Genomic DNA, 15,892 nt, shown 5'->3' with positions numbered 1-15,892 from the left:
ACATAGAAATTGATAACAGAAGAGATTAGCATGGAGGCCTTAATAGAGACTAAATCCTCACCTTATACCATGTTAAAGGCTGCTTTTGAGCCACTAAAAACTCCCCCTCCCACTCATCAGAAGAACTTCCACTTAGTGAATGGAGGCCTAAAGATTCACCTGTGAACCAATTTATAGAGAAGCATCCCATTGAGTACGGCTCCGACAAAAGGGCAAGAATAACGATGAAGAAAATTGAAGGCAAACCTTGTAAGACTATTTCTTCCATGACAAGTCTCTTGCCCCCCTCATTAATACCCTTCAACACAACTGGGCCAAGTATTCCAGCATTCCATGTCTCAAAATGTGTGCCAAATATTCTGAATTCAATCACATGAAGTTAAGCAATAGTTTATTCAAATTAAAATTTCTTCTCTTCAAGAACATCTACAGAATAAGAACAAACTAGAAGGCCAACAACTATGCTTAATAGAGAGATTTTATTAATGCCAACAATTAGCTTCACATTGTCACTAAATGTCAATTTTGGATTTTTCTAAACTTCCATACACAGTTCTTGTCATAAAACAGACAAATTGCACTTGTCGAAAACAATATAGAGAGAAAAGGAAGGGATAAAACACAAATAATTTGGCAAATTACCATAAAAGGCCACAATTGCATGCCTACCTAATAATTTACCATTGATGAAAACATGAGTTAATTCTGGAATCACCATGTGCCAGCTGGATTTGATCCACTTGGTAGAAAAAGAATGAACTGAACATACCATGTGGTAGTTAATGAATGATCCACTTTTCTATACAAACTTGGCAACTGAAAATGCAATATCCTTAATTGGTCGTGAGTAACTAAGGAGGGTTGCAACAAAGGGACAGTTAGACAAAATATCTCTCAAAATTATAATTAACTTCTCTAATATTCGAATGGGGGGTTCAACCGTTCAAGAAGCAGAAATTAGTGTGCAACATTGGGATTTCTTGGATCCTGTAACAAAGAATACGCAATTTACTAGCCCGTCCAAACTTCTGTCCACATCTTGGGTGGTTTATAGGGCTTGTGTTAGGAGAGAACCAGTCACAGTAGAAACCATTGTAGGAGTTTATCTATCGCAAATCAATAAAAAAGAAGCAACATGGATGGAGGCATATATATATATATATGTCTAGAAGTTTTGGTTGCTCAACAAAATAACAAGACAACCTGTCAAAGCATACATGAATACCATATGCCAGTCTCCATAGCCAATTAACTTCATAATATGTATATGTAATAAAATTAGAGTATGAAAAATATTGGTGAAATGGTCAACAAATAAAACAGAACCTGAAGCTTGCTTATGTATTTGAACCATTGTCTAGTCCACTAAAACCTGGAAAGAAACACTTATAACAATTGTCAATCAAATTTGATAGTCTCAACGGAATTTGGGCATGGAATTTAGTAATCTTGGATCAATTTAACAATGAGATAGTAGTTGTTCTAGACACTTTGCTTCTTTATTTAAGATAGTGTTTCAACTTCTCTTTTTTTTGATAAGCAATATTAGAAGATTTTATTAATGAGAAATTAGGTATGAAGATGCATACAAAAAAATATAACCATTCCTGCCATTTAAAATTAAAACAGAGCAATAAACAAACGCTAGAAAACTAAGAATCATAATTTATTTCTACTTTTCAAACATTACAAGCCTAAAGAAAAAGGAACAGGGAAAAGGTGTGTCAAGTTATAAGAAGAGAGAAAAAAGGAGGTCATCTGATAAGAACCTAGTAAGACGAAAAAAATTATTGGTCGAATGGTTCGGATGTTAAACACTGAAAATGAAGCAGAGCCCTTGAAGAAAACATCGTCAATTGCTTTCATCCAAACCATTAACAAAATAACAGCATACCTGAATAAATGGGAGAGAACAAAAGTTAATTGCAACTGTAAGGGAGGTAGATAGCGGCAATTTCGTTTCCGCCTTGATCGAAGATAGAGAGAGAGAGAGATCCTTTATTGACTCCGGCAACGGCAAAAGTTAAAATCTATTAGCAGTGGCTCAACGGCAAAATTAAAGTTAAAATCTACCCTCTTTCGTGAAGAAAAGAGTCCAATAGTAAATATATAAAAAATAATATAACTGAGATTCTAATTTAAAATGGTTAGACCGGATTAACCCCAATATACTGTCGTAATAAATTGCCGCCTTACTTTTCATTTTTCTTACTTCAAATTTCTACCGGCAGGTCAGGAAACACACCTTAGGCACACCTGAGCCGGTGGCTTTACAGACCACCGGCTTTGTCCATTTTTCTTGTTGTACACTGTATTCCAACAGGCCAAGGCTCACTGTTCATTGTTCTACGGGCGACAAAGTCCAACCTGAACCGGCACAAAAATGCATCTGTTTATGAGAGTTTTGCTTGCTAGGGAGATTTGCTTAAATTCAGATTTGTGAGATGGTGAGTGGTTTGAAAATTTCGAACTTGAAGAAACCAACGCAGGCATAAATGAACCCCATCGTAGTACGTAACATATAGTCAGTGGGTCGGGTTTCGTGGTAACTAAAACCGCAATGACCTGATCCCATTGGATTAGGGTCAGGTTGGCCTAATCGGATTTTGTGTCAGGTTCGGGTTGAGATACACCCGTGCTGAATCCGACCCGTTTCCATTGCAGCGTTGAAATATTCATGCTATATATAAGTTTGGTTGAGTACAAAGTGTACTGTATGTAATACAGTTCGGGTCGGGTTCAATGCTCCCTTTCCTATTTTAGTTGAGGGCAGATCGGGTTCAACTTAACAAAAGCCTAATCTTTGACATCGTATAGAAATACCAAATCATCAATCCAATCTAGGGATGGCAATTTTTCCATTACCCCTATCCTTGTACAGTAACCTGTCCCATGATTTCCCCCCACAGGGATGGATATGAAAAATTTTTATAGATGTTGGTTGAGCTACTACCCTAAGGGTCTGATCCCTATCTCATGGGGATCTTCATTTAAATTTGTATAAATATTTTTAAAAATATGGTTGAATATGTTTGAATGTATTCTAAATATGTTTGAATATATTTACCTATTCATTTTTTGGATTTTGAGAGGAAGGAAAATTGGTCAATGGAAAATTTACCCATCTTCTTTATTTAGATTTACGTGGGGTTCGTGGAAAATTTATTTTCTCTAGGCATCACTTACCGTGGGTAATTAACTTTCTCACCTGAAGGGGGAGTTGCCAACACTTGGATGGGACAAAATTGCCCCTTTTAATAATAGGTTTTTATGTTTAAAATGGCCATTATCTCATTTACCTGGGAAATAAAAGAATATGGGTAAATGCACTTACCCAGGTAAGTATAACGTGCCTTAGATCTATTTTGTTAAGATTTTAAATTATAATTATTCTATTTTTAAAAAGCATTTTTGAAATGAAATTAAAAATAAAAATAAAATGAATTTGACGTCATAAAAATGGTTGAGAATAGGAGCTCACATCTCCGCCTCACAATGCCCTACAGCACATCCCCACTGTGTATTGGGAACATCTCCCGATGATAGTACCAGTCTTGATTATGTCATCATCGGGAGATGTTCCCAATACACGGCAGGGATGTGTTGTGGGGCATTGTGGGGTGGCTCCTTGTGGGGCAGAGATGTGATCTCTAAGAATAGGGATCCAACATGGAGATGGGGATGGGGATAGGGACAAGGATGAACATTTTTGCAGAGATAGGAATGGGGATTTTTGTGGGAATAGAAATGGGAAGTGCCCCCATCCCCACCTTGCCCCGCCCCATTGCCATTCCTTTCAATCCAATTATTTGTAGTATGGTTTTTAAAACCGGACCAGACCAGACAGTTGGATCAGAAAAACCGGTCACCTGACCGATTCCGTTTTTTCCCAAAATCATGTTTTCCCCAAAACTGTTGATTTTGGTCAACAAACCACTGAACCAACTGGTTAACTGTTCAAACGATTTTGACCATTTTTCATTTTTTTTTGTTAGAACGGGCTGACCGTTTGAGTTGAACAGTCGGACCGTTCAAACCGGTAACCGAACCCCTGACAATTTAGTCGCCGGTTCGGTTTTAAAAACCATGATTTGCAGCCTTGGGCAAAAAGATGGGCTTCACTCAAGTACATGATTTTGCATCCATTCGAGAGGGCTTTCACGCAGTGGCTTTTAGGCGTTTTGTGTGAAATCCAGAAAACCAAAAATAAGTTAACATGAATTATAAATCAACTTATTTTTAATAATTTTTCAGAAGCCACTCTGTCAACACACTTCAATCAACACTGAAACCCTCCCAAACAGACTTTCACGGAGTAATGGCGACCTCAATCGTGTAGATCTCCAGATTCTCTACTTGCCGTCATCTCTAATAACGTCAAGGAATCTTGGATGACGGTTTGGGATTAGATCTTGCAGTTAGCCTAGGTGAAACCCTCACAAGTTCACAACTGTCGAATGATCGAGACCCAGTCCACTGAGAGAGGTCAGGATCTCTAACTCCTGTCAGGCTCAGAAATAGCAAACCTGAATTCAGCTAAAATATGAAATGTTATAAAGATACAAGGGTCCATGTGATTTATAGTTAGAATCAAAATCACAATCTCTCGGAATAGGAATAGTTTGATTCAGATAGGAATTAAAATCAACTGGAATGGGGTTTCATTCTCAAGGGAAGAGGAGGGAATGGCCATTCCCTCAAATGGGGAATTGCCATTCCACCATGAATAAGAATGGGATTTTGATTTCATTCAACCAAACAGTTGAAATTGGAATAGTTCAGTCTATTGATTTCAGATTCCTATTCCTGCAAATCAAATGGTCTGTAAAAAATGACCAGATTCAGCTATGGGTGTCAGTGAGTTGGGTTCATCATGTGTTTGGCTCAACCTCAACCCAATCCAAGACTGAATTAACCCAAACCTGGCCCGACCCAACTAAATGATTAGAGAATATCAAGCCCGGCCCAACCCATCCCATATATAATACTCCTATATTAAACCAATCCCATGTGTACATTGTATTTCAATGTTGCAATCAGGGCAGGCTCAGAACGAGTTCATTCACCTCAATCCTACAAGGCCAAATTTTTCTGTCTATCTATTTATTAAGATGATGTTTGGTATCGATGTAACTTTTCAAAGAAATGGTGTCAATTCAGTATTATAAACACATTTAACAAAAAAACGTCAAAAAAGTTATTTGGTTGAGCAATTTAACCAAATAAACACATTTAACAAACAAATAGCTCTCTCGAAAAAAGAAAGGGTAATAGCATATAAGGGAATCACTGTTTATCTTGTTCCTCTTGCAATCTATTCACCAGTGCAGCTGTCCATCGCCTCCGCCTCCGACAACGTTGCCGGAGATGTGCGGAGGCAGAGGCGGCGGCAGCGGCGCTGGTGGTTATTTCTCTACCCAACACTACCACCTCCGCTCTCCTCCGCCTCCGCCTTTGGCAATGTTGCTAGAGGTGGGTGGAGACAAAGGCAGCGGTGGCGCTGGTGAGCAGAGGTGGAGGCGTTGGGCAGAGAAATAACCATCAGCGCCACCGCCTCTGCCTCTTCCCACCTCCGGCAACATTGCCGGAGGTAGAGGCAGAGGTGGGCGAGGCAAGCGGCGGTGCTGGTGAATAGATTGCAATAGGAAGAAGATGAACAGTGATTCTGCCCTTTATTGATATTATTTTTCAAAAGTTACCCTATTTTTGAATTTTAAAAAAAAATGTTACTTTTATTGATATTAGGATCCAAAAGTTGCCCTTATATGCTATTATCCCAAAAAAGAATCATGAGAGTCATTTATCAAAAACACGCCAAATCTGACATTTCTCATTTTTTTAAGACTGTTTTTTTATTATTTGGCTTATATGGTGCCTATGGCGCCTAATGGTACTGAAGTGTAAAAAAATCTTACAAAATATTAAAAACAGATTTTGTCACATTTTTCAAAGCAAAATCATACAAAACATTTATTTACCAAACAACCGCTAAGTAATCCTCTCTGTAATTTTGCTTCAAATCACTATCTATTGTTGGTCTCAACAACCGCTAAGGTTGATGAGTTTAGTACAATTAGCTTGATACATCTTAACAAAACAAAAGGTAGAGGAGGACCCATGTGTGTCTATTTGTACAGCCGTTAATCAAGAAGGAGCAATGTTGATCTTCGGCTGGATTTAATAAAAAAACATAGGCCCAGAATGGGTCAGGGGCCCATTATGCCGGTCATGAGTCAATGAGTCATGCATGCAAGGAGACTTTAGGGCTGTGTTTGGTTTGACAGAAAATAACAGAAAAACAAAAGTTGTGGCAAGTTCTTAAGGCTCTATTCTTTTGCAGTGCAAACCTGAACTAGATACAAATTTTGCACCCGGTTCATTTTCGTATCGATCAATTTGTTTGTAACTATGATTTTGCACTCTTACCTTTAAATATAAAATTTATACCTTTCTATCTCATTTGCACTCATTAATATTACAATTGCATTACAACTGAGGTAAAATTTGCAGCACCATCATCCTTCTAAGTTATACCTCAATAGTCAATACCATTTCATACAAAATGGAGACTACATCATCCTTCCTACCACACTTCCAAATAAATAATCCTCCTTCCATCTCCATTCTCTTTCATATGGAGTGGGGATCACTTAATTTTATTTCCTATTTTTCCTCTCACAAACAAAATACACAGAATTTCGATCACAAATTTTGTGAAGAACTTTCCCTCAATTTTCTATTTTCCTCTACTATCAAATCAAATATGCCCTAAGGCTCAGTTTGGAAGGAGTATAAATACAAATATGTAAAGTGTAAAATCTTTATTTTTATTTTAATTTAATATACTTACACTGTATATATTTGTATTTATACTCTTTCCAAACTGAGCCTATAGAATTCGAAATGTTCTTGAAAGGCCCAAAGGTTGATTCATTGCAACGAATCAAGCCCTTCCCGAAAGGCACAAGCCTCCACAACCTCTGGGCAGTCCTTTTGCAAGGTGACTGACCGAGCAAAAAGCTAGCAAAGTTCCTTATTTGAAGGTGGTGTCGATATTTACCTAATCACTAGAATTTATATTCTTCTCATTTGTACTATCATACATTTGTCTCGGTGCAATTCAATCAGAGCCCTACATTTGTTTTCAGCGTTTGTTCATGGAAATTCATATATTAATCTTACTACCAAAAAAATAAACTGACCATATATATTAATGTGACCGTGGGTCCCAATTGAGGCACCAAGGTACAACTACAACTACCAAACTAAACCAACCATTTAACTAAACAGGACAAAAAAAATGACACTTAACAAAACTTTCAATTAGTTTGTTTAATTTGTTTGACGAAAAATAATGTTTAATTATATATATATATATATATAGGTTGTTGCTGGCTTATGGAACCAAACTTTCTGGTTCAGTTCTTTCCGTCAATTAAGATTAAAAATTACTTGAACTTCAGCTTGGATCAGACCAAATTTGCGTCACCGGCTGATTCCTCTTGGACCCCACGGTGGTGGGTTTTGCGTCACATCGTCCTTGCTCAATGCAGAGCCAAACATGCTACCAACCCTGTCTCGACCCTTCGTCCATTTATAGTGTGCATGTATGGCTTGGACGTGAGAATTCATCACCACATTCACCCCTTCTGCTCTCTTCCTCCTTACTTTCAGCAAACTTCTCTGTTCAAGGTAAGTCTGGTGAACCCCTTTTATCTCTCCTCCCCAAGTGTCTCTCTTCTTCTCAATTTAGTCTCTCTCTAATTAGCTACTAGCTCGAGATATGACTGCAATGTGGACACAAAACTCGAACTTGTACAAAGTCCATACTCGAGTTGGTTGACTTGTGTATCCACTGGTCCAATTCAATGCTAACTATTTTCTTGAAATTACTTTGTTTTCTTTTCTTCTTCCTACAGAAAAGTTGACAACGAGAAGAAAAGATGGTGGCTAAACTATTGTTAACTCTTATATATTTAGTCATGACGATTCGCAGCAGAGCCGCCACACTACCTCCGATAACTGATGCAACTCTGACTCAGGTTGCTGGTTCTCTGCAAATGTTCGTCGATGAACTCCCACAGATGCCCTCGCTCTTGGGGTATTCGAATGGACCCACCTCTCCTAAACCCGGCAGCCTCACCATTGGCATGTACCGGAAGAAATGGGTACCCTCTCTCTCTTTCTCTCTCTCTTTCTCTCTCTCTCTCTCTAGTAAGTAGTAACCAAGTTTTTCGTGATTGTTCTCGTACAGAAATTCCACCGCAATTTGCCTGCAACGACGGTTTTCGCATTTGGGACGTCGGAAGATGCCGCAACTGTACCGGGTCCAACCATTGAGGCCATCAAAGGAGTCCCAACCTTGGTGACGTGGCAAAATAAACTCCCTCAAACCCACATACTCCCATGGGATTCGTCCATCCCCACCGCCATTCCTAAAAAAGGTGGGGTCCCGACGGTAGTCCATCTCCACGGTGGGGTCCATGAATCCCAACACGACGGGCACCCGCTTGCCTGGTTCACCTCTGGCTTTAAAGAAACTGGATCAACGTGGTCCAAAAGCACATACACTTACCCCAACGTCCAACACTCAGGAAACCTCTGGTACCATGATCATACAATAGGATTGACACGTGTTAATCTCCTAGCAGGCTTGATTGCTGCCTACATCATCCGTGACCCCACCTTGGATGCTTCCCTAAACCTTCCATCTGGAGCAGAGTTCGACCGGACTCTGATAATCTTCGACCGGAGTTTCAATACCGACGGCTCCCTTTACATGAACTTCACCGGCACCGTACCAGCCATTCACCCGCAATGGCAACCGGAGTATTTTGGGCACGCCATCATCGTCAACGGTAAGGCCTGGCCCTTCATGAAGGTACAGAAACGCAAGTACCGCTTCAGAATCACCAACGCTTCCAACGCGCGATACTTGCAGCTCTCGCTAAGCAAAGGGCTCTCATTTACCCAAGTAGGATCCGATGCATCCTACCTACCCGCACCCGTACAGATGGCATCTATCCTCTTAGCACCCTCTGAGATTGCCGATGTCATCATTGACTTCTCAACATCTACTGCCACGGAGATCGTAATGAACAACAATGCAGTTTACCCATTCCCGTCGGGTAACCCGGTGGATAACCTTAACTCCAAGGTCATGAAATTCATCATTGTACCCAAAAACCCAACCATCCCCGATTCATCAAGGATTCCAGCGAGCCTAGTGAGTTACAAGGCATCGACAACAGACACTGCAACCAAGAGAAGGTACATTGTGTTGTACGAATATACAACACCATCCGGGTCATCCACACACCTCTACATTAACGGAAAACGATACGAGGACCCGGTTACAGAGACGCCCAAGTCCGGTAGCACAGAGATCTGGGAGGTGATCAACTTGACCAACGATAATCACCCGCTGCACATACATTTGGCTACTTTCCAAGCAATCAAGGTTCAGTCGATTTCCAATCCGACTCAGTTCACTAGCTGCATGGCGCAAAAGAACGACGCCGTTGCCTGCAACGTAGCATCATACCTAACCCCGCCGTCCACCGGCAATGGCGTGCCAGCTAACGAGATGACATGGAAGAACACGGTGAAGATGGCACCGGCAACCCAAACAACGGTCGTCGTCAAGTTTAATCTGGTCGAGACCAATTCGCTGTGGCCGTTCGACGCCACCACGACGCCGGGATATGTCTACCATTGTCACGTAAGTAGCCCTCAATTCCCAGTACGTGTGCATACTATTTCTTCTTTATCATTTGGACTGTACTAATTAAATGATGTTTATGTTTAACTTTCATGGATCGCAGATTCTGGATCACGAAGATAACGCAATGATACGACCATTGCAGCTGGTTTGATTTTATTGAAAGCAAGAGATCAGATTAGATGACTGTGTTTGATTTAATATAACGAGTTGTAATAAGTGCACGATGATGGCACTAATTGATTCGTAATCCTACTTAGGGATTAACAATTGTAGCCAGATTTGAAAATAATAAATATAAGGGTTTGGATTTGGAGTCTGAAGTCGGCCGGAACTGTAGAAAGATATCCATATTATATATAGGAGAAACTGCTCATATTATATTAATTAGGAAAGCAAGCTTAAAGTAAAGACTAATAAACTAAACATGAGCTTAATCTAATAATTATACGCTAACCTACTTGATTGCGGGTGTTGATACCATGGGCCTCGTGCAAAAATTCTATTCGCCCACTAACCCACCAACCCGTTTGGTCTGGGAAAAAAGAAAGAAGGAAAAGAACAGAACCCATATATTAGTAGGAAAAGAATTATGTACAGCACTCAGTAGAAATCTAATATCCTTTGATTTCTTATGCCGTGTGTTAGAAAGAAAAGAGTATCAATGTAATTAATAATTTAATGTTACTTGTGGCATCCAAGAAGGTCAAAACTTTGTGCCAGGATAGCGCAATCCATTGAACCTGAATCTAAACCCGGTTCTAAAGCCGGTTTTGAGTTAATCCTTCGTTAAAAGTATTTAGCGTTTTATGTTCTAATAATAATTTTTTTTTTTTTTGTTATGGCTCCATTTTAGGGGTGGCCACGAGCTATTCGAGCCTTGTACCACCTTGGTGAGCCGAGTTTTATCCGGTTCGATTCGAATCCATCCCTACTCCGTTTGATTGCATATGCATTGATGCAAATGCATAAGAGTGCAATTGGGCTTAGCTTAAATCTTCGTTTATGTGTTCTTTAGATTTTACCTTGTTTTCTTTGTTTTTAAGAAGTAAAATAAGAAGTAAAGTGATGTGCTCCCCAATTTATATGAAAGAGAAATGAAGTATGAGGGAGGTTATTATTTTGCATCATTTTTTAAAATATAAAATTTACACGGCTAATAGATAGATGCAAATGAAAGAAAAATTGCAAATTTTGCACCCCGCAAGAGTGCAAATCATAATTACAAACAAATGGGTTCAAAATTTTTATCTGGTTCAGATTTGCATGCATCACAAACAAACACAGCCTATATAACTAGTTTTAATAAGAATCATGTCCATGTTGAGCCCTACTTGTATTAGGTATTTGCCTATTAGACAGGTTCAACCATGACACCCTGAAAGACACGTTGTCAAAAAAACTTGTGACTAATCAACTAGTATCATAAAAGTGTTAACTAATCTAGTGGAATTTATCAAAATTCATGTGTGGGTTTTGATTTGTCTAAGCTCTTCCAGTACCCATGTCTTTGCAGCATCATAGATTCTCCTATTAGACCTATGACAATCAAGCAAGAAAATAATCAAACAACCAAAACCTATGGGTGTCATTTGGACTAGATTTGGTCCAATCCAATGTGAGTCCATTACATATGGACCAGGTCCAATCCAATGAATATTTTGGACAGGTCCAATTCAATGTTTAGACCATCCAATCTGTTCAAATTTGTTTTAATTTAGAGTAATTCTAATCCAAACCTGATTCATTGACACCTGTGTTCTTATATTTTATCAATGAATCAGATATTGGCTCAATCCAATATAAATTCATTACGGATGAACCGGGTCCAATCTAATCCAATAAATATTTTGGAGCATTAAGTCTGGACTGGTCCAATTCATTATGCCTTATTGGTCCATACAATCCGTCCAAAGTGATTTGGTTTGAACAGGATCCAATCCAAAACCAGTCCATTGACACCTCTACCAACACCAAGTCATCAACCAAACACGAGGTCAAACTAAAAGTTCTAGAAATTTATTAGTTGAGACAACCTATTAACCAAATATGTTCGCTAAGCTTATGCAATAACATAGAGTAGGCAGTGTATAAATGCATGTACAATATCTAAGAAAGCCGCCTAGATCTCCTTTACCATGACTAAGGGCCCATTTGATAACAGTTGAAGTGGCTGAATTGGATGGCTTAATATGGCTGGAGATGAAATGAAGTCATTCAATTAAGATATTTTTTATTTTGTTGATCAGACCCAACCAATTTTTATCAATTTTTAATATTCATCCTCAATTAAAATGTTGTAAAGAAGATTAGTGGTCAAAGAATTGAATATAGAGGCAAAATGAACTACGAATAAGCTGTAGATAGACAAGTGCACTATAAACCAAAGTTGCTTCTTTATACTTAGGGCTACAATTTGGGCTGGGTTAGCCTGAACCCAGCCCCCCACCCGTAAAAAAATGAAAAACCAAATTGGGTTGGGTCGGGTTGAAGTTTTGGTTAGGGTTATGGTTGATTCCAATTTAACTTCAGGTTGGGTTAGGGTAGTTGAGTCCATGACCAACCTGAACTTAACCTAACTTTATATTTGTATATATAATATTATACGAACATGTATCTATGTTTATAAATTCTTATTATCTATGCATGTATGCATATGCGTATGTGCAAATATGGATGCATCCATAAATGTATACATGTATATACTTATGTATTTTCACTACAAGTATTTGTATGTATGTATGTATGTATGTTGTAGTTAAAAATCTAAAGACAATGAAGTACTATCATTTTGAAGAATGAATATGGCATGTATGTTGTATCTATCTATAGAGCATATTTGATGAATGACAATGAACAACATGAAACACTGTCATTTTTTGTGTTGTATGTTAACATAATTATTGTGCCATGATGCATTCATTTTTCATTCTAAAATGATTGAAATTTTGTAACATGTAATTGATTCTTGTCCATAATGAATAAGAATTGAAAAAATGAAACTGATGGCAACAAACCATAGACATCTCATTTTATTAAGTGAAAGCCACAAGGCCTACAACTTTTACTACTTTACTTTATCAAAATACACAAACCCATAAAATACAAGCAGATTTTTATTGAATTCATGGCCTCTTCTTCCTTGTTCTCTTTCTCATTGAGGCTCTAGCCTTTATGTGAATTGTTGGGGCTCATTGCTCAAGATATGAGCTTCAAAGGCCTCATCATTGCATTATCTTCATGATCCAATATCTGCATTAAGAGGGGGAAAGGGAAATAGGATTGTTAGAAATGAATAAAGAGACTTCCAAATAAATCAAGATTATTAGACATGAATACATTTAGAAATCAGAACCGGATAAGTGGCATAAGTGAGAGGAGAATAGCTTACGTGGCAATGGTAGACGTAACCAGGCTCCGCTGTTGCATCGAAGGGATAGGAAGCATTTGAATGGATGAAAGAGAATCTGACTAGGATCTTGGTCACGTAACCCGGTCTCATCTTGAACACGTTCTTCCACCCTCTCTCATGAGCTGGCACCGGTTTCCTCTTGCCACGTGCATACTTGCTTACTTGGCACTCGATCGCGTCGTTCTTCATCATCATGCATTCTTTGAACTCTTCAAGTTCAACCAGCTTCGTCTGTTCCAAAGCCGTGATCAAGCCTAAGTGAATGTGCAACGGATGATTGTCACCCGTCAGATTGATCACATTCCAAATCTCGGTGGTCCCCGCCCTTGGCATCTCCGTTACTGGATCATCGAATGATTTCCCATTCAAATACAGGACACTAGGCATATCCATTGCCATTGGTGTCATGTACTCGTACATCGATATGTATCGGGTTGTAGAAGCACTTGATATATCGGGACTCGGATACTTCATCAATCTCGGTGGAACGCGTGTCGTGTCAACCTCATGTTGTCCGTTGATTTCGAATCTCATGACCTTCCCGTTGATATCGTTCGTAGGATCACCAGACGGATACGGATACGCTGCACCATTGGCTAAGATCACCATGTCGGACGTTGATTTGGAGAAATCAACGATCACATGAGCGATCTCGGATGGGGCCAGGAGGAGCTTCTTGGTCCTAACTGGTCGAGCCAGATAAGCGGAATCAGATCCAACGTGGATGAATCTCATACCGTTAGTGAAGAAGAATCGGAAAAACCGGGAATTGCTGGCGTTGATGATACGGAACTGGTACTTCATACGGCGTACGGTCATCCGGGGCCATGCTTTACCGTTGACGACGATCACATTGCCGAAGTATTCCGGGTGCCACTGTGGGTGTATGGACGGAGTATGTCCCGTGGAATTCATATAGATTGTACCGTTGGTGTAGAAGCTACGATCAAAGACGATCAACGGACGATCGAACTCGTCACCGTAGGGGACTCTTAGTGGGGCCTCGACCGGAGGATGACGGAGAATGTAGGCCCCGATCAGCCCGGCCAAGATGTTCTCTCTTGTTAATCCCATCGTATGATCGTGATACCACATGTTTCCTGGATGTTGGGTATTGTGATAGCGATACGTCTTCTTGGTCCAAGTGGGCCCTCTCTCTTTGAATCCAGCGGTGAACCATGATTTTGCGTACCCATCACTCTCGGGCTCATCGATTCCACCATGAAGATGCACAACCGTTGGGACCCCCATCTTGGGTCTGGCAGTGGGGATGGTGGGGTCCCACGGCAGTATGTGTTGTGAAGGGAGATGATTTTGCCACGTCACGTATGTCTCGACACCATGGAGGGCCTCAATTGTTGGGCCCGGTACAGTTGCCACCTTCTTGGATGTCCCAAAAGCGAAAACAGTAGTGGCTGGGAGATCTCTGTGGAATTTCTGCCAAGCAAGAACCACGAATCATTAAGAAATTATCAGATGCTGCGCGCACTACTATATTATTTATTGTAGTGGATCCCAATTTCCAAACAAGTGCTGATGATGGAAATTTGAGCTGTCCCATAATGGACTCATCACTTGTTTTATCGGGTGTGGTTAGTGGATTTATCTTAATTGACTTACTGACAAGTGACAAAAGATAATAGTGGCTTTGTCAGCCGCTGCGTAGGCTTGATTAGTTGATTAGCCAGCAAAATACAGACACCCGGACCCACCATACAAGTCATCAACTCAAATTTGACTCTGTCGAGTTATGTATACTTCCGTGCGGACACTAGCACTGGAATAAATGAACATGCATGAAGCATGATGCACACACATTGGATGGGTCCCACGCCCACCCTTAAGAATAGCTAAGATGGAACCCACGAAAGGCAAAGGGACAAAGGATTCTCTTCTTCTTTGTTCTTTGAACCCACAAGCTTTTAAAATACCCCATGGAAAACCCAGAAGCTTATAATTTCAAAACGAAAATAGTTCCATAAACAGATCAACAGATCCAATTTCTAGTTCAAGTGATGGGTTGGAGGATAGGAGCTTACCCATTTCTTCTGAAACATGCCAATTGTTATTGATTTCGACACAGGGACACCGTTTTGAATGTTGAAACCTCGAACTCTTGGCATGTCTGGGAGCTCGTCCACAAACATTTCCAACTTCGATGGGTTGATTAGTTTTGTATCTGCTGCCCATGTAGTAGGAGACCATGACAGGACTACAGAGAAGATGAGCAGGAAAAGAAGAGCTCTCATGGTATCTTTCTTAGTCTTTTTCTTCATCCAAATGAAAGAATCAAAGTTGAAAGAAAGAAAGAAGAAGAAGAAGAAAAGAACGTAGAAAGGAGAAGAACTTTGTGCAAGAAAAGTTGGTAAAGAATGTAGGTCAGTTCTGAACTCTTGTGTTAATGGGTACTTGTATATATAATCATGTCTGAGACTTTAGATTGCCTAAAGCAGGTAGTTTTATGAGATGGGGGCCATCTTTTTTCCTTAGTGGGCTTTGATGTGTCCAAAAATATTAAAATAAAAAGAAAAGTTGGAAAGCAAATAAGTAGTGCAGTGATAAAAGAAAAGGTTTTTTCTGTGGCAGCATCCATGATCTTGTGTATGATTTCTGATTTATCTTCTTTTTGTTTGTTCACTTCAGTGTCTATTTATTTACTCTTGAAAAAATCAGTGATTATTGACTTTGTGGCCTTATGGATTAGGGTATATGGCCTTTTATATAGACCTTAGGCAATGATAGTACAAGGGAATAAAGTC

General features: G+C 39.6%; 2 protein-coding genes across 2 annotated transcripts; one reads left to right on the top strand and one right to left on the bottom strand.

Annotated features, from left to right (window-relative positions):
• The first annotated feature begins 7,940 nt into the window (after positions 1–7,940).
• On the top strand, positions 7,941–9,984 carry LOC104598579 (multicopper oxidase LPR1 homolog 1-like). Its single transcript, XM_010260761.3, has 3 exons — positions 7,941–8,168; positions 8,255–9,721; positions 9,825–9,984. The coding sequence occupies exons 1-3, from the start codon at positions 7,944–7,946 to the stop codon at positions 9,873–9,875; spliced, it is 1,743 nt and encodes a 580-aa protein (XP_010259063.1). The 5' UTR covers positions 7,941–7,943; the 3' UTR covers positions 9,876–9,984.
• Positions 9,985–12,731: 2,747 nt separating this feature from the next.
• On the bottom strand, positions 12,732–15,541 carry LOC104598271 (multicopper oxidase LPR1-like). The gene is made up of 3 exons (XM_010260276.3): positions 15,173–15,541; positions 13,113–14,570; positions 12,732–12,973 (listed from the first exon to the last, which is right to left on the bottom strand). The coding sequence occupies exons 1-3, from the start codon at positions 15,407–15,409 to the stop codon at positions 12,920–12,922; spliced, it is 1,749 nt and encodes a 582-aa protein (XP_010258578.1). The 5' UTR covers positions 15,410–15,541; the 3' UTR covers positions 12,732–12,919.
• Positions 15,542–15,892: the final 351 nt, after the last annotated feature.

This window comes from Nelumbo nucifera, chromosome 3, assembly GCF_055504915.1.
Source record: "Nelumbo nucifera cultivar China Antique chromosome 3, China Antique-T2T, whole genome shotgun sequence".
NCBI lineage: Eukaryota > Viridiplantae > Streptophyta > Magnoliopsida > Proteales > Nelumbonaceae > Nelumbo > Nelumbo nucifera.
The sequence above is the reverse complement of the archived record's forward strand: the minus strand, read 5'-3'. Positions and strand labels throughout refer to the sequence as shown.